The 25,662-nt window shown below is 40.9% G+C and overlaps 1 protein-coding gene across 1 annotated transcript; it reads right to left on the reverse strand.

Moving 5' to 3' along the window:
• Window positions 1–3,666: 3,666 nt before the first annotated feature.
• TRIM34 (tripartite motif containing 34) lies at window positions 3,667–24,671 on the reverse strand. Its single transcript, XM_049618583.1, has 8 exons — window positions 24,351–24,671; window positions 17,530–18,019; window positions 16,832–16,927; window positions 15,792–16,022; window positions 9,281–9,303; window positions 7,472–7,572; window positions 7,143–7,169; window positions 3,667–6,623 (listed from the first exon to the last, which is right to left on the reverse strand). Exons 2-8 carry the CDS (start codon window positions 17,947–17,949, stop codon window positions 6,058–6,060), a joined length of 1,464 nt encoding a protein of 487 aa, XP_049474540.1. The 5' UTR covers window positions 17,950–18,019; window positions 24,351–24,671; the 3' UTR covers window positions 3,667–6,057.
• Between the last annotated feature and the right edge of the window lie 991 nt (window positions 24,672–25,662).

Below are 25,662 nucleotides of genomic sequence, written 5' to 3' on the forward strand. Positions count from 1 at the left end.
ACTCACCCCAAAATTCGGTTCTTCTCCCCACCTCTGCCCTCCGCAAACTACTGCACACAGCTTCCGACACCAGGGGAGAAGTCGTGCCTCCCCGAAGAAGAGTAGAGGCAGACGTGGTCAGGATCCTGTCCCCAAACCAGGCGCTAATCTCCGCTGAGACCCGGAGGAGCAAAGTGAAAACGGAAGTTGAATTCTTGGGGGAAGGCAGGACAGGAGGAGAGGCCACCGACCAATGGGAGGCCTCCGCATAGGAACCCCCCCCCCCCCCCCCCTCGCCCCCCAGGAAAATGACCAGGTTTCCGAGCCGCGGCCGGATGGGCCCGGGATTGCGCTCCTGCTGCTCCCGTGCTTTATCAGGGTTAAGGCGGCCTTTGGAGAAGGAGGCTTACCCGAGCAGTGTAACTTCACACACACCCGCGTTTCCTTTTTCCGCTACAAATGAGCTGTCATGGGGAGGGAATAAAATTCCTCCTTTCCCACAAGGAGGACTCGCACTTGAGGCTGGCCTGGGGCGGCCACATGGGCAGGCTGTCTACAGTTTCGCATCCCCCCGCTGGGGTCTGTGAATCTGACCGGTGTGTGTCCTCATCGGCGTGTGAGAGGGCAGGACTGTGCAAATCTGGCATTACCTCACTCAGGTGGTCAGTCAGGGGCTGTCACAGAGTGGTAGCACAGCGAAGCTGACCTTCAGATTGTGGATTCAAGACGGCCAAAAATGACGCTTTTTCTACGGAGGCTGGGAAGATGGAGCTGTTTCAAGTGTCACGTTGGGCAACGCATCTAATACTTTTCAGCATATAATCTCTAAAATCCTAGCATAATAAAAACGAAGCAGGAAAATAATCGTGAAGGTTAATGTCATGTGTCAACTTGACTGGCCCCGAGGTGCCCAGATTAAACATTTCTGGGTCTGTCTGGGAAGTGGTTGTTTCTAGATGAGATTATCATTCAAATCTGTCGACTCAGGTTGTCTTCACCAGTGTTGTTGGGCATCATTTAATTTGTTGCGGGGCCTGAGAAGAAAAAGGGATTCATCCCTTTTATTTCCTGCCTGCCTGCCTGCTTGAGCTGGGATACAGGTCCTCTCCTGTCCTTGGACTGGAATTTACACCATTACCCACCCCAGATCTCGAGCCTTTGGTCTCGGACTGACTTACACCACCAGCTTTCCTAGGTCTCCACTTCGCAGCCACCAGATCCTGGAACTTCTCAGCCCCAAATAATCATGTGAGCCAATTCCTCATAATAAATCTCCTTCATATTGGTTCTGTTTCTCTGGAGAACCCTGACTAACAATTCTGAAATTCTATGTCAAGTGGCATCGGTGGTGAAGTGTGATAATGACAATGATAACGAAACAGGGGAGCTGTGCAGTTTCAAAGAATGCATGCCAAACAGTGATGTAGGAGAGCCAACTGTACAAGGAGGGTGTTGTAAGGGTGATAATGTTTAACATTTTTTTTTAATTTATTTTTAAAGGAGAGAGAGACAGAGTGCAAGCAGAGGAGGGGCAGAGAGAGAGAGGGAGACACAGAATCTGAAGCAGGCTCCAGGCTCTGAACTGTCAGCACAGAGGCAGAGGCAGACAGAAGGCTCGAACCCAGGAACGATGAGATCATGACCTGAGCTGAAGTCAGACGCTTAGCTGACTGAGCCATCAGGTGCCCCTGATAATGTTTAAAAAGTCAACTTTAATCCCAAAAGACCTGGTCAGATAAGAGGAAGTCACTGTAAAAAAAAAAAAAAAAAAAAAAAAAAAAAGGAGTTTTGATGGGATCTGCAGTCTGAATGAGTCAGTCTGGAGTGTAGCTGTCATTCACAGGAGGAAAGGTAGTTAAAATAAAGAAGCTTTCCTACTCTCGCTTTTCTCATGGGTCTTAGGATATTGTTAACATGCCCCTTCTTCTGATGTCCTTTCATATTATTTAACACCAAACAAGCATCTCATTTTGTTTTATTAACAGTCGTCAAGATGCCCCTTATGGAAATCCTTCCTATGTGCTCTGGCTGATCTCCCAGGTGAGCTCAGTTTCTGGGTGGCAGCAATGACCCAAGGAGAAGGATGAGCAAAGTTAGTAATTTTGTGTGTGAGCTGCTGGAGGTCTCGGAGTTTGAATTTGGAAAACTTGTAGAACTAGAAAACACCAAAGAAGCTGTAGAGGGACTGACTGTCACACCATTAAGGTTCCCAGACCCGGGGACAGGGTGCTAGGAATTTATGTGGAGAGCACTGCAGAAATCCTACATGATTAATACTGACAGGCGTTAAATTGTTAAGCTTCAAAGAACTTTCTGACTTTACCCTACTGTCTTCCTCATAGCATCTTTTGCATCCCTGAGCAAAACCAGGCCTCTCTCTCTCTTCTGTTCCACTCAGTGCACAACTGGTCCAGAGTCCTGGGCCATGGCCCACAGAGATGCCATAAGTTCTTTATCTAGGGCTTCCTTTGTTTGAATTTCTCTCTGGCAGTCCTTGCTGAAACAAGGGTTACTTCTGGAGGTGAGGACTCAGCCACTATACCTTGAGTTAGAAAATGAATATGCAGGGAGCCTGGGTGGATCAGTCAGGTGAGCGCTGATTTCAAGGTTCATGGGTTTGAGCCAGGCATTGGGCTCTGTGCTGATAGCTTGGAGCCCAGAGCCCACTTCGGATTCTGTGTCTCCCTCTCTCTCTCTGCCCCTGCCCCGCTTGTGCTCTTTCTCTCTCTGTCTCTCAAAAATAAACATTAAAAAATTAGGGGAGCCCGCGTGGCTCAGTCGGTTAAGCATCAGACTTCAGCTCGGGCCATGATCTCATGGTCTGTGACTTTGAGCCTCGCATCAGGCTCTATGCTGACAGCTCAAAACCTGGAGCCTGCTTTGGATTCTGTGCCTCCCTCTCTCTCTGTCTTTCTCTCTCTGCCCCTCCCCGGCTTGTGCTCTGTTTCTCTATCAAAAAAAAAAAAAAAAAAACATTAAAAAAATTTAATTGAATATGCAGAAGTGCAAAGCAACAGAGAGAAATGCAACAGGAAACCTATTGTATTACTGATATTATCAGTGGCAATATCAGTGGCCACCCCCAACTTCAAGTTTCATGAGGTTAGGCAGGGACCTTCCCTATTTTGTTGCTTATTGCCTCAGATCTATTAGAAGTCATTTCATATAAAGAATGATAAATAGATAGATACACAGATATATAATTTTAAAAATATTTTTAATTGAATGGAACATCTTGATGATAAATCATGCTTCTATACACTGTTCTTGCTCTGAACACAGTTGCTGCCACATCATAGAATTCAGTTACTCTTCTGGTATCAATAACATATATTGGATTCCCCTTTGATCATTTTTTATTGAAGTATAATTGACATACATTATATTAGTTTAGGTGTACAACATAATGTTTCAACATTTGTACACATTGTGAAATGTTCACCGCAATAAATCAAGTTCCTATCTATCACCATAGGGAATCAAGAAAATGTTTTCTTTCCTGTGATGAGAACGTTTAAGATTTACTTTTGTAGCAACTTTCAAATTTGCAACACAGTATTATTTGCTATAGTCATCAGGCTGTATGTTACATGAGTTATTTTATAAGTGGAAGTCTTTACCTCTTGATCCCCTTCATCCATTTTGCCCACCTCCAAACCCCCATCTCTAGCAACCACCAATCTGATCTCTGTATCTATGAATTTTGTTTTATTTGCTTGTTTGGTTTTTTAGATTACACATATAAGTGAAAACATATGGTATTTGTCTTTCTCTGTCTAAATTCACTTAGCATTACACCCTCAAGGCCCATCTGTGTTGTTGAATGTCAAGATTGCATTCTTTTTTATGGCTGAGTAGTATTCCATTGCATATGTCTCACATCTTTTTTATCCATTCATCCATTGACGGGCTCTGGGTTTGTTTCCACATTTGACAAATTTTAATCAATTTTTCACATCTCCTCTTTTCTTCCTACGGTTTACGTGGATTGGTGTTTTATCTGTTTCCACCGATATACTTTAACCACGTTAACTTTTGCTTTATTTACCCTAAGATTTTCTCAAATGCAAAAAGTATTAAAAATCCACGGGCCAAAGGGGGAGATATTTCATTAGATTCCTCTGCAAGCAGGAGATGTAATGACTGGAGGGGAAATACAGAGCCCTAAGAAAGATTTCTTTTTCCTGGTAACTCAGAAGATAATAAGCTGGAATGTGGAACATAGACACGTACTCCGCTCTGGTGAGAAAATATGTTTGGTGGGAGAAGCATAGTAAATTCAGATGTTCTGCTTGCCCAAGTTTTCAGGTATCTTGACAGGACCTGACCTCGCCACTGATTTCTCTCAGCTGCAAAGCTAATGTTTCCTAAGAATGTCTCAAGATACTGACCATGGATGTGGGGTCATTTCAGAGATTCAGATGAAGAGGAGTAAAACCATGGATATTGGATCTGTGCAAGGATTGGCAAAGGAAGAAGTACTGGGTAGAGAAGAGGTCCTTGGGTGAGGAAGCTCATTTCTTGTGAACACTGCAATCAATACCACTATGCTGCACTCGTCACACAGCGAGACTCTGAGCTCTCCAGTCCCCTCCAGTTTTAACCAGATATACGTAAAAACACATCTATTCCTACTATGTCTGCATTAACCATCCTACTCCATCCCATTATTCCCTTTCTGAAATATGTGGGAATGCAAAATGGTATAACCACTTTGAACAAAATCTGGAAGTTTGTATAAAAAAGAAAAAAAATACTAAAATTCAACAATTGAACTTATAGCTTAGGATACCCAGGACAAACAAAACTTGTTCTGTTTCCACAAACAGAGGTATTTATTCTAACAAAACAGTACCTGTTACCTATGCGTCAACACTATGAACCTTGAACAATTGTAAGAACAAAACAAAAAACATGAAGGCACTAGAGAGTGACAAACACTAGAATCTACAGTGTAATCGACCATGGGAAGAAGGGAATACTACTGGAGGAGTTTCCTGGTTTTGTGGGTTTTTATTTGAAAGCAAACCTCAATTAGTAGTAAGTAGGACATTAAAACTCAGCAACATACAGACTTATTAACTTGAAGAGCAAGAAGAATAATTTGAGGATGTACCTGCAGCTGAAAAATGGCAAAAGAATGTCTGTAAAAGAGAGATCCAGAGAAGGAAATCCCAAACTGTACATACACACTCAGCAACAATCAGAACTACACATGTTTGAGACAGATACCAAGTAGCCCAAATAGAGCTACAAGAACTGACTAGAGATTTCACCTGCTGCAAAATGCAGGGCAGAATTTAGGACTTGACTTCAACCAAGTTAACTACCTGAAGAAAAAAATATTCTTCAGAAAAATTAACAGAATCCAGAGTCTTTACATCCCATTCACAATTCCCCTGGGGGAATTTAGGTACATGTTAAAATTGTTTAACATACAAAGAAAATAGAAAACATGGTCCATACTCAAGAGCAAAAGCAATCAATAGAGATCAACTCCAAGATAATCCAGATATCATATTTACAAGGATTTACAACAAAAAAAGACAAGGACTTAACAGCAGTCCTTAAATCTAAGGTTAAGGTTATGAAAGAAAATATGGTTGTACTAATGAGCAAATAGGAAATGTCAAAAGACAAATAAAAATAGTTTTGTTAGTTGAAATTCTAAAACTAAAAGCCATAATCACTCAAAAAATAATGTAGGACTGGCTTAAGAGAAATTCAGGATCACAAAAGAAAGACTAAGTGAACTTCAAAGTAGATTAATACAAATTATCCAATATGAAAACAATGAACAGAGCCTCAATAATCTGTGAAAAAAAATATCAAGGTACTGACATAGGCTTAAACCACAGAACAACTACTAAAATACAACAATAACAAAACTATAATGGTAGTTGAATTAAATGAGAAACAAAAAGGTAAAAAGTGCACATTCATTTTACATACATGCAGAAAAGCATGCACAAAGACATTCTAAAATAAAAGGAGAAAGGATGGAAGCGGGTAAGCTCAGGTGTAGATGAGCCCAGGACAAGAGGTGCCACACAGAAGTGGATGAGAGACTAAGAAGGTTCAGGAGCTCGGTGGGCACAGGGTGATGGGGCCTGGACAGTTCAAAGGATTAAAATATGGATAAGCAGTCTGAGAAAAGCAACATTTAGAAAATTTGTAGATGAGTGATCCATGGTTTGTGACATTGAAAAATGAGACAATGCCTGCTTCATAGTCTAGGAAAACCCCAATATGACAGGGAGGAACAGCCATGGAAAGAGTCAAGACCTTGGGATCAGATGTGTAAGACTCCTCAAAGGCTTTATACTCAAATTTATTCTGTAACCCAATAACCCAGTAGCCAAATTGAGGTTTGTATCTGGAGAAGACATTTTGATAATCTGTGCCTTGTCTAACAGCATATTTTATATTACGGAAACATGTTCTACAGTATACTCCTAGGATCCAAGCAGTCTTCTTGGACACATCTATTTCCCAGTAATGTTTCCCTGAAGAGAAGTTTTGGGAGCCCAAGATACCATAATTATAAAATTTAACAGGCCAAATTGGCATAGGTATTACTTGTCTCTGATCTTCTGAAAGGACAAGGTTTAAATTTAGGTTGATTGGATTCAGTGTGATGTCCACTGTAGGGAAAAAAAAAATTATAAGATCAGGTAAGATATATGAGATAGATTTATCTAGTGAAGAGGGACCATGGGAAGAGACCAGGTAGAGCTTGTATTATGGGTTGGGGAAGGGGCAAAACACTGGAGAAATGTATTTATATATATATATATATATATAGAGAGAGAGAGAGAGAGAGAGAGAGAGAGAGAGAGAGAAATATATAATATTATATATATTATACTAAATATATATAGAGAAATATATAATATTATATATATTATACACATATATAATATATATAAACACATGGGGCTAAGATCATGAGATCTCTGAAATCACAAAAAAATTCTTTAAAGTAAGCTTCACACCCAGCACAGAGCCCAACATGGGACTTGAACTCACGACCCTGAGATCAAGACCTGAGCTGAGATTAAGAGTTGGACGCTTAACTGACTGAGCCACCCAGGTGCCCTGAAATCACAAATTTCTGAAAGGGGATCAGAACCCAGGGATTTGAAGAACCAGTAACTTCTTACCCCAGTAGCACTGGACATGTGTTAGCTCTGAAATGATAAAAGATTCAATGATGTTGATTAGAAGCAAATGATTAAGCACCAATACCTATCTCTTCTCCAAAGAAGGGCCAGCAGACGGGAGCCCTGGTAGACCATAAACTGGTAATTGAGATGATGAACTGGACACCTAGCTATTCCCCCTTAGATATAACCACATCTCCTAAAGCAATATCCCTCCTTCTCTGAAAACCCTCCTTTCTATCCTCTCTTTGAAACTATACCAGCTCCCCAGTTAAGTCCCTGACACCACAGGGCTCCCATACCCGCCCTCCTGTCCTGGCTCTCCTCACCTCTATGTATGCGCAGCATTGCCCTCAGATCTGGAGCATGGAATGAACTCTTCAGTCTTCTTGAAACAGTTTTTGGCTTCCTTAGTGTCCAGATCTCACTCCTAGGCATGACAAAAAAATGTTGTTCCTGTATCTCTTTCCTTGTATCCTAACAACACAGCTGCCTTCCTCTCTCCTTCCATGCCACTGATGCACTTGATCCCTCCTCCCTCAGAAGCCTGACCTGGGGGGAAGGGAGAATCCTGATGCTGGAGCCAGAAGCAATGTGCTCATGTCTCCCTTCCCATTTGCCATCTGTGTGACCTTGGGAAGGTTTTCATCTCAAAGAAACAGTTTCTTCTTCTAAAAATGGAATAATTAACCCTTTTCTTGATACCTCGTGGACATAATAGAAAATTTGATGAAATAATGTATAGAAAAAGCCTTAGCTACCTCTAAAAAAGGTAGGCAATATGTCGGAAATTCATCACGGTGGGTCTTTCATGGAGAGTTCATAGATTTGTGCTCCCAGGCAGATAGATCAGTAGTGAGGCTGAGGATCCTATCTATGATGTGAGATCCATAGGTCTCTTTTTGAGAGCCTGTGAACTTGTGCCTTAGTCCAAAGCCTGAACCCCAGTGGTATGACCCACAAATAACATTGGAGATTTCCGGTGTTCTGAAAAAAGTTAAAAACCCTTGGTAAAGGAGAAGTATGACCACCAAACTACAAAGGTTAGTATTTCATGTGTTTGTAAGGAATTTAATGCTGTCAGGTGGGTTGGCAACTTAAGCCACAAGAAATACACTTTCCCATATAAGCTTCTAATGTGTGTGAACGGGAAAAAATTAATTATATCACTAAGGTCAAAGTCACTAACCCTGGGGCTCATGTTTGTTTTTGGAAATCTAAAGAGAACCTTGTAAAATGACCTAATCTTTTATTTAAAAATTTTTTTAAATGTTTATTTATTTTATTTATTTATTTTTTTTTATTTTCAACGTTTTTTATTTATTTTTGGGACAGAGAGAGACAGAGCATGAACGGGGGAGGGGCAGAGAGAGAGGGAGACACAGAATCGGAAACAGGCTCCAGGCTCCGAGCCATCAGCCCAGAGCCTGACACGGGGCTCGAACTCACGGACCGTGAGATCGTGACCTGGCTGAAGTCGGACGCTTAACCGACTGCACCACCCAGGCGCCCCGATGTTTATTTATTTTTGAGAGAGAGACAGACAGAACATGAGCAGAGGAGGGGCAGAGAGAGACAGAGACAGAATCCGAAGCAGGCTCCAGGCTCTGAGCTGTCAGCACAGAGCCCAATGTGGGGCTCAAACCACAAACCGTGAGATTGTGACCTGAGCCAAAGTTGGACGCTTAACCAATTGAGCCACCCAGGCTCCCCAAATGACCTAATCTTTTATATTCCCATGTAAGCAAAGTAACTATAAAGGAACTGCCCTTATAACCTATTTTAGGACTTGATGAAGCCCTCCATGTGATAGGACAAGCACCTGTGGAGTACAGGAAGAAGAGCAAGGACAAAGTGAAGTCACAGGACTCTAATAGTGAAATCCCTGATCCTTATTACCCTGACTGGCCCTACCTCTGTGACCTCCAGCCACTGAATTCACTAGCATAGAATCTCGTCTATTTTCAATAGATAAGGAACACTTAAATCCTTGTCTATGACCAGCAATTTAAAAAATACTACATCCAAATTTCCCTGATTTGGAAGATTTTTCATTCTGATTGACCACCAGATCACTCTTATGGCTACAAACCTTTCTTCAGAACACAAAAGTACAACTCCTGGTCACCCATACGCACCATTTCATGATTCCACTCATGTCCTAGGGAGAAGAGAGAAAACATGAGTCAAGGAGTATAAAGAGTAACGCAGGATTAATGAAAGAAAAAACAGAAAAACACTAGAGAAAATCAGGGAAATCAAAAGTGAACTATTTAAAAATATCAACACATTTGACAGATTTTATACAGACATACCATGAAAAAAGAGAAGAGAAATTATTAAAATCAGGAATAAAAGGGAAGACATCACTACTGACTTTTGCAAAAATTAATAAGAATATAAAGGCTATGAACAACTATATGCCAACAACTCATATAATCTAGATGAAATGGGCAAATTCCTCAAAACACAGAAACTACCAATACTGATTCAAGAAGAAATAGAAAATCTGAATAGACCTAACACATGTAGTGGTTAGATTGGAAATCAAGAACTTCCTACAAAGAAGTCAGGCCCAGATGGTTCCAGTGGTGAATTGTAATAATGGTTTAAAGAAGAAATAATTAAAAAAAAATACTTCACAAATTCTTCCAAAAAATAGAAAAAAAGGGAACAATCCCCAACTCATTCTATGAGGCCAGTACTACTATGATACTAAAATGAGACAAACATCAGAATTAAAGTGAACTACAGGCCAGCATTTCTTATGAGTATAGAGGTAAACTTCACCAAAATACTAAAAAACTGAATCCAGCAAAATATGGAAGATTATCTATACACCATGGCCAAGTAGGATTTATCCCAGAAATGCAAAGTTGATTTCACATAAGAAAAACAATTAATGTAATTCATTATATTAATAGAATAAAAGTAAAAGCCACATGAATAGACACAAGGAAAAAAACATTTGACAAAATTCAATATCCCTTCATGAAAAAAAAAAAAAAAAAAAAAGAATAGTAACAGCCCACTAGAAATAGTGGGGGAACTTCCTCAGCCTGACAGAGGGAGTCTATGAAAAACTCAAAATTAATGAAGAACTAAATGCTTTTTCCCTGAAATTAGGCACAAGAATGTCTACTCTTACTACTTCTATTTAAAGTGGTACTAGAGGGACTCCTGAGTGGTTCAGTCAGCTGATCTTGACCAGCTCAAGTCAGGATCTCACGGTTGATGGGATTGAGCCCCACATCAGGCTCTATGCTGACAGCACGGGATTCTCTCTCTCTGCCCCTCCTCCACTCTGTCTCTCAAAAAAAACCCTTTTTTTTTTAAACAGCAAAAAAAAAAAAAAAAAAAAAGCCCATAACACTATGGTACTAGAGGTTCTAGTCAAGGCAATTAGCCAATAAAAACAAACAAAAAAAAGCATTTATGTTGGAAAGAAGTAAAACTAGCTCTATCTGCAGAATACATAGTTCATATACAGCAAAACTCTGTTCCATACAGTGCTTATTGGTAACCTCTTCCACTTCTTAAATTTCAGCTCACATGCAGGTGTCACGGATCCCAAACTTTACATAACCTGATCATGGCCTATTGTCTATAATCATGTATACAGGATAATACATCACATAATGAAGAAGAAACAGGTACTAGAATCTCAAAATATCTAAAATATAACCTACTATTCACCAACTAATTGTTTTCTCTCTTATGTCCATTTGTCAAATACGGTACCAATATTCATTCAGTCCCTGTCCCAAACACTAAAACACCCTACCAAGCCAGTCCATTCCACATCCTTAACTTCTTTCAACTAATTTGCATTTCCATATCATCACCACTATGGATTTATTTGTTTTCAACAATATATACCAATATATTTGGCCTTACCTTTAAATGCCACCAGCTGGGTTCACAACGAAATCAGAGGAATAGTTTTGCTTCTCTGTATCAGTATAGTTTGGTCGTACATGACAAAGAAGCCAACTAACATTGCCTTAAACTCCTCGCCCCACCCCACCCCCCCAAAAAAAAAGATGTGGCCAGAGAGGTACTATTTCAGTCACAGATGGATCTTGAAGCTCAAATACTATCATGTATCTAGTCTTTCTGTGTCTCATAATTCTCTTTCTTCTCTGTCTGTTGACTTTATTCTCAGACTGTAATTGATAGCAACTTTAAAATCTCCTGGTTTACATTAGTTTCAGTGATATAATTCCCATGCAAAAGGACAACTTTCTTCACTGTGACAATACATTCTGATGCTCCAAGCCACTGACCAAAATTGGGTCATATGCTCACCTGCATGGTTTGTGGGAATATAGGAATTAGGTAAACTAATTTAGGTAAGATTAACCCATCCATCCTTGATAATGTTGATTTTCTCAGTCCCAAACAAGTAGATGTACAAAAATAGACATATTGGTGTGTCATCAGAAAAAAAATCCCAGGTGTTGTTACGAGAAAAAGCCAAAGGATACTAAGCAGATAAAATAATAAGTGCCATCTTCACTCCATCATTTAATTGCCTATCATCATTCATACATGTGTAATTCTACAAAATTTCTAAAACGAAAATGACCCAATATAATAACTATGACAAAAACATTAAGAAGTACTTCCTTTCCTAAGGGAAAGAACCTAAAATCTCATCTAATTTTTCATCCATTTTCAAATACAGCATGTCTCTGTTAGCTCATTCTTCCCAGTCAGTATTGAATGTAGCCCTCATGCAAACAACAGCCCCTCTAGCAAACAATAGACATATAATGTCCAAAGAACAACAATGAAGATTTGGATAAAAAGAGCTGTTATAAGAACTTTCAGTAGACAGGTTATGAGGGGACAGCACCACAATCAATAGTATATATCTTAACATTTTGGAAAAGAACATCCAAATTCCCTAATCTAGTAAAAGAGTAAGTTCCTCCCTCTTACACTGTTGGTGGGAATGCAAATTGGTGCAGCCGCTCTGGAAAGCAGTGTGGAGGTTCCTCAGAAAATTAAAAATAGACCTACCCTATGACCCAGCAATAGCACTGCTAGGAATTTATCCAAGGGATACAGGAGTACTGATGCATAGGGGCACTTGTACCCCAATGTTTATAGCAGCACTCTCAACAATAGCCAAAGTATGGAAAGAGCCTAAATGTCCATCAACTGATGAATGGATAAAGAAATTGTGGTTTATATACACAATGGAATACTACATGGCAATGAGAAAAAATGAAATATGGCCTTTTGTAGCAAAGTGGATGGAACTGGAGAGTGTGATGCTAAGTGAAATAAGCCATACAGAGAAAGACAGATACCATATGGTTTCACTCTTATGTGGATCCTGAAAAACTTAACAGGAATCCATGGGGGAGGGGAAGGAAAAAAAAAAAAAAGAGGTTAGAGTGGGAGAGAGCCGAAGCATAAGAGACTGTTAAAAACTGAGAACAAACTGAGGGTTGATGGGGGGTGGGAGGGAGGGGAGGGTGGGTGATGGGTATTGAGGAGGGCACCTTTTGGGATGAGCACTGGGTGTTGTATGGAAACCAATTTGACAATAAATTTCATATATTAAAAAAAATAAATAAATAAATAAAAATAAAAAATGCAAATGGAAAAAAAAAAAAGAGTAAGTTCCTTGGTTGGCCCATTTGTCATTCTTTGAAGATTTTATCTAAATATGGGATGTTAATCCCACAAAACTTATAATGTTTATCTACTGAGTATTGTTTTTATTACAAGTAAACAGATACAACTTAAGCTAGCTTAAGTGAAACAAATGCCTGGACAAGTAACATAAACACAATAGTTGTGTGAAGTTGGCAAGTGAAAGAGTTGTGAAGAGCTTGTGGATGAATTATAAACAAGGGAAAAGGAATAAATAAGCCTACATAGTTTTTTGTTTTACTCAGATGTAATTAAAATACCATATAATTCATCTTTTATAGTGCACAATTTAGTAGGGTTTAGTACATTTATAATGTATATTTACCATCACCACTATTTAATTCCAGAACAATTTCATTATTGCAAAATGAAACTGTACACTCATTAGCAACCATTTCATAATTGCCTCCTCTCCAGAGCCCCCTGACAACCAGTAATCTAATTTTTATGTCTTTGGATTTGTCAACTACAGACTTTATATAAACAGAATCCTATAATAGGGAACTTTTGTGTCTGCCTTCTTTCACTTATGTTTTCAAGGTACATCCATGTTGTAGCATCCGCTAGTGCTTAATTTCTTTTTAGAGCCAAATAATTCCATTGTTTGGATATAACACATTTTGCTTGTGCATTCTTCGCTTAATGGACAATTGGGTTGTTTCCACTTTTGAGCTATTATGAACAGTACTGCCATGAACTTCTGTATACACGTTTAGTTGCGGACATAGGTTTTCATTTCATAGGTATGTACCTAGGAATGGAATTGCTGAGCCATACAGTAACTATCTTTAACGTTTTGAGGAACTGACAAGCAGTTTTCCAAAAGTAGCTTCACTATTTTACATCTTCACTAGCAATGTATAAAAGTTCCAATTTCTCCACATCTTTGTCAATCCTTGGTAATGTCCATTCTTTTTTTTTTTTTTTTTTGGTGGTATTATCATTGTGGTTTTGATTTTACATTTCCTTGATGGCTAATGATATCAATCATCTTTTCATGTGCTTATTGACTATTTATATATCTTTTTTGGAGAAATATCTATTCAAGCCCTTTATCCATTTTTAAATTGGGTTGTCTTTTGATTATTGAGCTGTTAGAGGTTTTTTATACATCATGAATACTAGGCCTTATCAGATCCATGATTTGAAAATATTTTCTCCCATTCTGTGGGATGTTTTTTCACTTTCTACATGGCGTCCTTCAAAACACAACAGTTTTTAATTTTGATGAATTACAATTTATTTTATCTTTGGCTGTTTCTATTTTGGGTGCCATATCTGTGAAGCTATTGCCTGGTAAAAAGTCACAAAGATTTATACCTATGTTTTCTTCTAAGAGTCTTATAATTTGTGTCCTTACATTTAGATTTTTGATCTGCTTTGAGTTAATTTTTGTATATGGTGTGAAGTAAGAGTTTAACTTCATTTTTTTGCATGTGGATATTCTATTTTCCCAGCCCAACTTATTAAAAAGACCTATTGCAGTTTTTACCAAAATTTGTTTGGTATCATAATCACTTAGAGAACCTGGTAAAAAATGCAAAAGCTATCTTACTACAATGGGCCTGAGGAGCTAAGGTTTTTTTTTTTTTTTTTTTAAATTTTTATTATTATTTTTTTTTTACTTTTATTTATAGCACTCTAGGTGATTCTGATACAAAAAAAGAAAGGTATGATGCAAGCATCAGAGACAAAGGAAACCAGCCAACACATGAAAATCAATTATCCTTCTGCCTGATATCAAGAATAAAACAAAAGAAGTGTTTGGAAATCCAGCAAAGAAAGGCAAGAAGATATACAAGAAGTCAAGCAAAAATATGAAAAGTCTGTAATTCCCTGAATGACCATCATGCTTCATGCTCAGGACCATAGTCAGACTATTAATGCTTAAAAAAAAAAAAACTTGTCTAAATTTTAACATTAGTTCAAATTGTTCCCTCAAGTCTGTAGATATATAGTAGGGGATGCCTGGGTGGCTCAGTCTGTTAAGCATCAGACTCTTGATTTCAGCTCAGATCATGATCTACAGTGGTTTCATGCACCACCTTGGGCTTTGAGCTGACAGCACAGGGCCTGCTTAGGATTCTGTCTCTCCTCTCTCTCTGCCCCTCCCCCACTTGTGCTTTCTCAGTCTTTCTCAAAATAAATACACTTTTTTTAATTTAAAAAAAAAAAGTGGGGTGCCTGGGTGGCTCAGTCGGTTAAGTGTCCCACTTCAGCTCAGGTCATGATCTCACCGCTCTTAAGTTCAGCCATGTGATGGACTCTGGCTGATAGCTCAGAACCTGGAGCCTGCCTCAGAGTCTGTATCTCCCTCTCTCTCTGCCCCTCTCCTGCTCATACTGTCTCTTTCTCTCTCTCAAAAATAAACATTAAAAAAAATTTTTTTAATTAAAAAAATAATAAATATTTGCACCAGCATGCTTTCCTGACACCAGCAACCTTTCCTGGCACAGACACATTCACACTTGCACAGAGATTCACACGACTCAAGTATAATACTTTCTATGCATATGTGTGCCGATCCTCACAAGAAAAGGCTCAGTATTCTATCTCTTTGTGTTAAAAAAAAACTAACAAGAGAAGTTTGTGATAATAAATACACACTTTTTAATTAAAAAAAGGATATATTTCTGAAAGCTGAAAATTCATGTATTTGCCTGTGGCTAAGATGAATGAAAAGAACTAGACAAATGTCCAACACTAGATCAAAGATAATAGGAGCCTAGAGAATATCACTGGATACCATAGATCTTCTGTCCAAGGTCAAATGTATTCCCTTACTTCATAAAATAATAAAGTAGGACACTCCCCTGGAATGCTTATATTCAACTGCCCATGATATATATCTCCAATAGAGAAGGGCTCCAGGAGACCAAAGGAACCTTTTAGTGTCAACACCAGGATTAGAGCCCAAGGACACAGAAAAGAAGGTAACTTAGACTATGTTTGAAGAATTCCAGACTGAGGGATTCTTCTTACCTGCAGCAGGTCCACTGTTGGCCATTCACTGCGATGCTCCAGATCTGAGATAAGCTCTTTCACCAGTTGGTTCTGCTGAGCCAGATCATCCTCAGCCTCAGCCAAGTTATCCAGTATTCTCTTCTCCTCTTCTTCCAATTTTTGCAGTTCTCTCTGCTCTTCACTGTCCAGGATGCTTCTAAGCTGATTAAATTCTGTTCTTATCCTTTGTCTCTCAGTCTGTATCTGGTACTGCAAGGTTGGACACACAAGAGAGGTAAAGAGTCTATTAGCCTGAAAGCCTACCGTGGAAGGGATTAGAAGCCAGTAAAAGAAATATTTTTCATTGAGTTCTAACCGATAGGAGAATAAGGGCACAGGGGCAAATTTTGAGAAAGCTGGGTATTTTTCCTGCTATTTTCCTTTCAGTACATACCAAAACAGGCCTCAGACTGTCTTATCTAGGCCAACCCTGGGATGAAATGCAAAACCCAAGTGAGTTTTTACATTTAGGAGCGCCCGGGCGGCTCACTGGGTTAAGCGTCCAACTCTTGATCTAAGTTCAGATATTGATCTCAGGGTTGTGAGTTCAAGGCCCAAATCGGGCTTCGTGCCGAGCATGCAGCCTACTTAAAAAACAAAAACAAAAACACTAAATGAGGTTTATGTTGTAGATAGCTGTACTGAACACTCATGCCTGCCTGCATTACCATGTTCCCAAGTTTGAACCTGGGGGAAAATCTTGGTCCTTTGCCTAGTGTCTTCCACTGGAAGTGTTGGAGCCTCACTGGAAAAGAGGAATTGAAGACAGAATTTTCCACTCTTCCTTGCCAAAGAGTCTGTCTTTGTACTCAATTCCAAATACCTGCATGTACTTGTAACATATCCACTCTCCAGCCCTCAACTGCAACAGAGACAGGACAAAAAGGAGAACTAATTAAATGGCTTCTGGATGCATTCTGTGCCAGGGAACAAAGAGGAAGGGTCTTCCTTGTGATTTGAACTGAAGGTCCTGCCAAGATTCTTTTGTCCAAAACCTCTCAGAAAGAGTCTCCTCATACCTTCCAGGAAGTTCTCTCTTCTCTGATGTCAGCTTCTAGCTTCTCAACTTTCTGCTGCTCTGTCTTCAACCTCTCCAGAGCAGCCTGGAGCTTCTCCTATGAGGAAAAAGTCACATCAAAGTCAACCTATGAGTTTTCTCAGCAAAGAATAAATGGGGAAGAAATCAGGCTGATCTCAGAAGAGACCAGGTTACAGAAATTGTGATTAGAATCTAGGATATGGGAGAAAAGCTAAGGAGAATACATCCTTTGTTCCTGGGCGACAGAAGTCACCATTCCTCACCACAAGTAGCCTAATACTCTCTTTTCATAAGAGATCGACTGTGCTGCGGCAGGAAAAATCCTATACTTACTGGCACTCTTTCTACATCCAATCCACAGTGTTAAATAGCAACCATCCTGCTGAGGGGGAAAATGAGAGCCAAGCTTGCAAAAGGAATTCCCCATCCATATAAGAAAAGGGCAAAAAGGAAAACCTCCCACTCATGGCCAAGGGTCTAGGCTCTAGACTCTAGGCTTATTCTTTACGTAAGTGTAAGGAATATACAGAAATGTCCTTCAAGCATTGGAAGCTGAGCACAGTGTAAGAGATACACATGGAAAGAGATTACAGGGTGCCAAGGTGAGTAAAGAAGGACTGAAGGGTGACATTTCCCAAGTACCATCTTCTACCTCTCTCCCTCCGTCCTGGGGCCTACCTGACATTCCTTGACTACTTCCTCCACAAGGAATGTGTGGTGACCATGGTGCTCCTGAGACCGCTCACAAAGCCAACAAATGATCTTCCTATCTTCCTTACAGAAGAGCAGGAGTTTCTCTTCATGGCGCACACAGAGGTCTCTCTTCAGCTCCTCCTCTGGGCTCAACTGGACCTTTCTGATTTTCTCCACTATGTTAGCCAGATGCTGATTAGGCCATAGGTTTTCAAGGGAGTATCTGACACCACATACAGGACAGCTGTTTTCCCCTTCTGGTCTGATCTCTGCCTCCTTGGTGTTTGCAGTGATGCAAGCTTCACAGAAGCTGTGGCCACAGTCTAGGCTCAGGGATTCTGTCAAAAGCTCCAGGCAGATGGGACAGAACACCTCGTCTTGTATGTTCAGGATTTTTAAAGCCATAGTACGTGTCCACTGGCTTCTTCCTGTCCTTACTCCCGAGGCTCTTCTTGCTTAAAAGACTCCTGGATGGCTGAGCAGATCGAAAGGGGATGAGGTAAGAATGGCATGAATAGCAAAGATTCTAATTGTGCAGATACTAGGGATCAACCAAGACTAAAATATTAAAGGACAAAAAAGAAGAGGGGAAAAATAAAACAGAAATGAAATTCAGTAGCCTGGGAAAGCTGCTAATGCTTCAGGCTTCTGCATTTGTTCTCCTTTCAGCCTGGAACTGACCTCCCCTTGATTTTTGCATGACTTCTTAATACTTCATTCAACGCCCTCTTTAAATATCATCTCATCAGAAGGACCTAATATGATTACTTTATCTACAGAATAATTACCAATATATTATCTGTTGTACGTTTGCCATCTTTTTCTTATTATCACTATATAATATATATCTTTTCCTTAAATATCCTACTCCGAAAATGTCATCTGCACATAGATCCAACACTTTGTTTTTGTTCACTGCCGTATCCCTAGTGCTTAGAACACAGGAACGTAACCTTTGATCAATACATAAAGACCCTCCTCATTTCTCCATAGATGATTAGAACTTTTCTTTTTCTTTCTTTTTTTTTTTATCACACTTTGTCTTTTTGTTTCATTGATTCTCTGTTCTCCAATGGGTAAACTTTGGCACCACAGATATGGTTTCAACGTAAGTGCTTACCTCCAAATGTACCTGTCCCATTCAGAACCCCTCCATTCCCTCATATTCACTCCCAGAGACACTTACAGAAACTGCAAGGGCTATGACAGAGACGACATTTTACAACTAAGAATTTTAGAACCAGTTACAATTTGTAAATCACATGACCTATTTATTCTTTATACCAAAGTCCTTGAGAAATCAGAGTACTTTCTTTATCGAAATGTGTAAATTGAATGAAGTAGCTTATGAAGATTATTTCATCCAGTAAGTTGATTTGGGGTGAATACAATTCCTCAGGGTCTTCTTTCAGAGGTCTGGAAAGTATGATAAACACTACCACCCAGAGGGGCATGTTTTGGGGGAACTAATAATTTCCCAAATAGGAGAATATCAAAGATATCTCCCCTTAAATAAGCAAAGGTTGACCTAAAAGGTGTGAGAAGGGATATGGAATGAGAAAGAGGGAAAATATATTTTAGAGAGAAGAAGTCACCTATATGAATGCCTTGTTGATGGAAGATACATCTTCTATAGCTTTTAAAATGCCTATGGGGCACCTGGGTGGCTCTGTCGGTTAAGCGTCTGGCTTCAACTCAGGTCATGATCTCATGGTTTGCGAGTTCGAGTCCCACGTCAGGCTCTCTGCTGTCAGCACAGAGCCCACTTCAGATCCTCTGTCTCCCTCCGTCTCTGCCCCTTCCCTGTTTGCACTGTCTCTTTCAAAATAAATAAATAAACTTAAAAAAAAAATGTAAATGCTTATATGGCTTAGGGCCTGAGTGGCTCAGTTAAGTGTCTGATTCATGATTTGAGCTCAATTCGTAACCTCAAGGTTCATGAGATTGAGCCCTGCATCAGGCTCTGCACTGACAGCATTAAGCCTGCTTGGGATTCCTTCTCCCTCCCTCCCTCTCTCTGTTCTTCCCCTGCTCATGGTCCTCTCTCAAAATAAACAAGTAAACAAAAAAAAAAAAAAATAGGGATGCCTGGGTGGCTCAGTCAGTTAAGCATCCAACTTCGGCTCAGGTCATGATCTCACAGTTCATGGGTCCAAGCCCCACATCGGGCTCTGTACTGTCAGCTCAGAGCATGGAGCCTCCTTCAGATTCCATGTCTCTCTTTCTTTCTTTCCCTCCCCCAGCTCATGTTCTGTCTCTGTCTCTCAAAAATGAATAAACATTAAAAAAATTTTAATAAAAAAATAAAAATAAAATAAAATGTCTGTATGGCTGGTGTGCAGAGGGTTTCTAGGCTTTTGGCATTAATATGCCTGCAGGGACCAAAAATGTGACTTCCTAAATGATGCAAAAGAGACAGCTTATTTCCAAAGATCAGGGATCAGTGAGGAAAGGCTGCTAGAGGAAATAGAGAAGCAGATGAGGGTAAGAGAAAAGGTAAGATAAAAGGGACAGGACTGGGGTTGGGTTGAATGTATGGGAACAAAGGGTCATCGTCAGGCTTAAGTCCTTTCTTCTCATAAAAAGGACATTGGCATTACCTTCTCCTAGCACTTTGTTTTGTTTTATTTTTCACTTATTTTCAGTAAGCACAGACCTCAGCTTCCACAAGTGGGTTGTGACTCTTGTAACGAAATTTGTGCTGGTTGGGGCCTGGAAGCTATGCTCAAGGCTCATACAAGGCAATCAGCTTATTGGACCAAGACTTACCTATGCTATGTTAGTTTCAAACATATCCACCAGATCTTACAAATGACCTGATGAAGGGGATACGGTACCACCTGCAGCACTGTACAGACCCTCATTGAGAGCTCACCTGAGGCAGCCATGCTGATATGCTGTGTCTCCTGTCCTGTATGCCCCAGCTAAGCTAAGTGAACCTGACTGCTTCTGTCCTGCCAAGTCACATGAGTGGGAATGGCAAACCAAGCCAAAAACTATTGCTGGTTGTCGGTCAGAAGGCATATCACAGAGTGGTGGCATGGGGATGTTGCTGGTTCTTAGAACCTGGACTCATTCTAGACAAGGAACTATGAGGCAAAAAAAAAAAAAAAAAAAAAAAAGAAAGAAAAGAAAAGAAAAAGAAAAAGAAAAAGGAAGATCTCAGTGGATATTTTTGTCATGATACTTGTTCTCATAGATTGAATCGTATCCCCCACGCTGATGTCACCGGTGTGAATGTAATCTTGTTTGGGAAATAGGCCTCTGCAGATGTAATCAAATTAAGATGAGGTAATACTAAATAAGGTAGGTTCTAAATCCAATGACCAGCGTCCTTTAATAAGAGAGGGCACACCACACACAGGGAAGACAGCCATTTGACAATGGCAACAGAGACCAGAGCAATGCAGCAACAAGGCAAAGAATGCCAAGGATTGCTGGAAACCACCAGAAGCTAGGTGAGAGACATAGAAGAGGTTCTCCCTCAATACCTACAGAAGAAACCAACTCTGCGAACACCTTGATTTTGGACTTCTGGCCTCCTGAACTGTGAAAGAATAAATTATTCCAGTCATAATTTGTTACAACAGGCTTCGGAAAATAATTTGGAAAGGTTTGATGATGAGGTTTGTAACAAACTATAATCTTCCCTTTGCTCTAAAAAGAGAGAATAAGGGCATAATGAAAGCTGTGTGGAGATAAATTTAGGTCTAGAAATATACTCACTTCTCCAATCATCCATAAAGTGAAACAGAAAGCTAACTGTGGGCTGACCAATGTAATCTAGCCAATGGTACAGACACTGAAAATTGTCCCAAAACCATATGCTTTTAGCTCCTAGCTCCAGTGACAATGGTCAGATCAAGGCTCTAATGACTGGCAACACCAGAGGTTTACACAACATAATGTCCACCCTTGCTTGCAACTGAAGCTATTAGCCAAAAGTGGGGCTAACAGGAGTGGGGTTCTCTGCTATCTTTCACAGTATCCAATCAATGCTGAGAAATACCTAGAGTCTACAGGGGTGTGGACCATGCATTCTACCATGGGGCTATAAACCTTCTTTTCACAGTGGGGCTATAAGAAGTTGATATCAAAGCAGTTGCCACCACACAGGCCACAGAAGGAGGAAAAGCCCCCATGCATAGGCAGGGACCTCTCCAATGTCCAAGAGTGACCCGAGAGCCCAGCAGCAATCAGGAAGATAGGAAGGGAGTACAAGTAGTATCTGCCTGATGGAAGTCCCAGGTCAGCTGACTGCCACAAGTGTCAGATGATCGTATCCTACACTTGATTCTTCTAACATCTGGACTCTGATAATGCAACTCTGCACATCTTTGCAGGTTGTATAGTAAAATAAAATATCTCCAAGAAGTGGAGTGCAGGGAAAGATGTTCCTTAAAGTTTCCAGATGGCATCCTAGACACTTCCCTTGGTTTCCTAGGCCAGAAACTGCCAGTGGGCAAAGCAGGACCTGTTTTTGACATGGAGAGACCTGGGCAACTCAGGTTGCATATAATGCAATCTCCTCTCCCCATTCCTCTGTATTCAGAGTTCCTACTTCAGGAACTCCTTAGAATCCAAAACTAAATATGTCACCAATCCACACTATTCATGACCCTCTCTTCAAGAGCTTTAGCTCTCTGGTAAATATGTTTTTGAAAAATCATATTTTTAAAAAGTCTTTTTGTAGCATAGGACCACTTTTTATAAAATTGCTTCTGGCCTCATTAGTTCATCAGAAGTTGCTAAGAGTGGGGCGCCTGGGTGGCTCAGTTGGTTAAGTGTCCAGCTTCAGCTCAGATCATGGTATCACGGTTCATGAGTTCAAGCCCTGCGTGGGGCTCTGTTCTGACAGCTCAGAGCCTGGAAACTGCTTTGGATTCTGTGTCTCCCTCTCTCTCTGCCCTTCCCTTGCTCACGCTCTCTCTCTTTCTCTCTCTCAAAAATAAAATAAACATTAACAAAAATTTTTTTAAAAAGTTGCTAAGAGTGTTTTCTTCAGGTTAGTTCCAATCATTTCCACTGCCACCATCCTGGAAGGAGCCACCTGTGTCTCCTGCCTGAATTCTGGAAAATTGCTGTCCCTGAAACTATCACTGATTGCTCTTCTTCAGTGTGCTGCCATGGCTGTTCTTATGTCACGGACCAGAGTGCCCTTCAAAGCAGACACCAGTCCTGTCTATTCAAATGCATGTCGTCCAATATCAGCTGGTCATCATTATGCTCTAGGTAAGGCCACATTAGACACCTCCTCCTACTGTCCTACTCTTTCCCAAAGCCACCTCCTTCTCTTCCCCCTGCATACTCCACCCCAGCCCACACTGGCCTCCTTTCAATCGCAGGAAGAAACCCATGCTAAAGCCTTTAAATCCCTCACATTCTTAAGATTCTACCCAAATATCTCCTCACAATGAGGCCTTCATGAAAACTACTTAAATTTGCAAGGCCTTTACCATGTCACTACATTCAATACTTAAAAACTGTTCCCCAGTAATATTAGTCACCTTCTTGTGTACATATCAGTTATCTGTTTGTTTACAATCTCTCCCCAACCAGACTGTAAGTTCTTATATGTATTTAACATTTACTGCAAGTTGAATGCATATTCATTGCACTTTTTTTTTTTTTTTTTTTTAAACAGCAGTGTTAGTTCCTATGAATTAACTGTTTAAGTGAATAAGTAAATAAATCCATTTCATCCTATGGGTTGGGCCTTGTTTTGGACCCTGGGGAGACAATCAGTGTCTGGGCAAAAATGGACCCATTTCAGGAGCAAAGCATAGGCTCCCAGGAAGACCATAACCATGACTCCTGAAAAGTGGGAATACAGGACAGAATGGGTGTGTCAGAAGGTATGTAACAAATCCATCAGTGTGCAAATTGCTCACAGGTGAGCTCAAGGTGGGACACAGTCACCATCAGTCATGGAGCAAATTTCTTAGCAAGACCATTGGATCTCTGGGCCCCTTCTGAGCAATAATCAGCTCCTGTTAATTAGCTCTGAGTAAAGAACAATAGTGAGAATTGAGGTAAGCATGCAAAGGTGTGTCTTCAGAGAAGAATGAGGAAGAAAGAGCTCTCAGGCAGGTAAGGATGTGGGGTCAGTGGACTACTGGAAGGAAGTGTATGCTCTTCAGGGAAGCGCCAGGAGACTCCTGAGACTGAACTTCAAAGGACACGGGATAAAAGGGGGCCACAGAGGCAGGTGGCAGGCCAACAGCTGAGATTCAGGAAGGCCACAGACCACCCCGCAGCTGGTTCTCCGTAAGGGAGTGAGAGAATCCTCCTCTTCAATATTATCCAGCCATGTCCCCAAAACTCCATTCTGTCTCCTGCCCCACTCACTCTAGGAGCTTGGGTTGCTATACGTTTGGAAAACAGGGACCTCTTTTGTCAGCTTTTCTTCAAGGAGGTAGTGGTGGGCAGAGGAGAAGACACTTTCTATTCATCTTGGAGAAAGAGAGAGAGAAAGGGAGAGGATTCCAGTTCTCCTCAGCAAGGTAGACAATTAAAATTATAGAATAGGAAAGGGACGAGTGAAGATGGACACAGCCCAGAGAAAGAAGGGCCCCTCCAGGAAAGAAACAATGCCCTCCACCTCTTGAGAACTCCTTTCTCTCCAGGCCATCTGTCTCCAGAATCTTGGCTTCCGTCTGTCTGCGCTCAGAGCAGGAAGCCTGAAGACTGGCTTTTCTTCCTTTCAGAGCAAGTCTGAGCCACATACTGAACTCACACACCTTTGCGTAGCACCTTCCTTCTGGAGTCTCCCACCCTCTGCCCCTCCCCCCAACCTCCCCACGCACCTTGAGGCCCCAGCGGAGAAGTCTTGATTCCTGATTTTAGTGGCGAAGCAAAGCCAGGGCGGGCGTGGTCAGCATTTACTGACTGAACAGGGAACAGGCGCTGGGCCTGCATGTAGCAGCTCCTGACCAGCCGACTGGGAAGTGAAAGTGAAACCTCAGGGCTGGCAGGAAGAAGGAAGGGGAAGGAGCTTCTGGGCCCAAGGGGCTACAGTCCTGTAGGGCCACTGGGTATGAAATGTTTTACCTCAGTGGTTCTCTAGTGGGGGAGGGAAGGTTTGCCTTAAGGGACATTTAACCAACTCAGAGGACAAATTTGGCTGTCATAACTGGGGGATGCTACTGCCATCTAGTGGGTAGAGGCCAGAGGCACTGCTAACCACTCTGCAATGCACAAGACAGCTCCCACAGCAAAGAAACATCCAGTCCAAAATGTCTACAGTGTGAGGCTGAAAGTCTGTTTTAACCCTCTCTGCTTCCTGGGCCAGCTAGGAACCAAGGGTCTCCTACTCCTTTCATGGTTGTGCACAGGCCCTCAGTTTGGCCTTCCAATTTGATCCCTTCAGGTACCATGTTCCATTTGCCCCCAAAGAGCACACCACCACCTCCTAGGAAATAGATGGGACTTGGGCAGATGAGGGATGGAGGGTTCTGGAAGAGTTGGCTACAAAGGACCAGAAGAGCTTTTTGGAGTATTAGAAATTCTCTGAAGTCTATTTGTGTAGTAGTCACACAGGTGTAAAACTTTGTCAAAACTAATCAAACTGCATACTCTATATATTTTTTAAATGTTTATTTACTTTTGAGAAACAGAGTGTGAGTGGGGGAGGGGCAGAGAGAGAGAGAAAGACAGAATCCGAAGAGGCTCCAGGCTCTGAGCTGTCAGCACAGAGCCCAACGTGGGGCTGGAACTCACAAGCCGTGAGATCATGACCTGAGCCGAAGTCGGAAGCTTAAGCGACTGAGCCACCCAGGCGCCCCTCAAATTGCATACTCTAAAAGGGTGTATGTTATACCCATAACACATACCACAACAACATTGATTACAAAAGAAAATTATGTTTTCTGTTTCATTATTTTTTTGATTTTTTAATTTTTATTTTAATTCCAGTTAGTTAACATACAGTGTAATATTAGTTTCAGATGTACAATATAGTGACTCAACAATACCATACATCACCCAGTGCTCATCCCAACAAGTGCACTCCTTAATCTCCATCACCTATTTAACCCATCCCCACCTTGGATGGAAGGAGGAGCAAGTTTGGTGTGTTTGGGAATCTCCAAATAGTTTCATGGGACACTACTTGGAGCT

This window comes from Panthera uncia, chromosome D1 (genome assembly GCF_023721935.1).
Source record: "Panthera uncia isolate 11264 chromosome D1, Puncia_PCG_1.0, whole genome shotgun sequence".
Taxonomy (NCBI): Eukaryota; Metazoa; Chordata; class Mammalia; order Carnivora; family Felidae; genus Panthera; species Panthera uncia.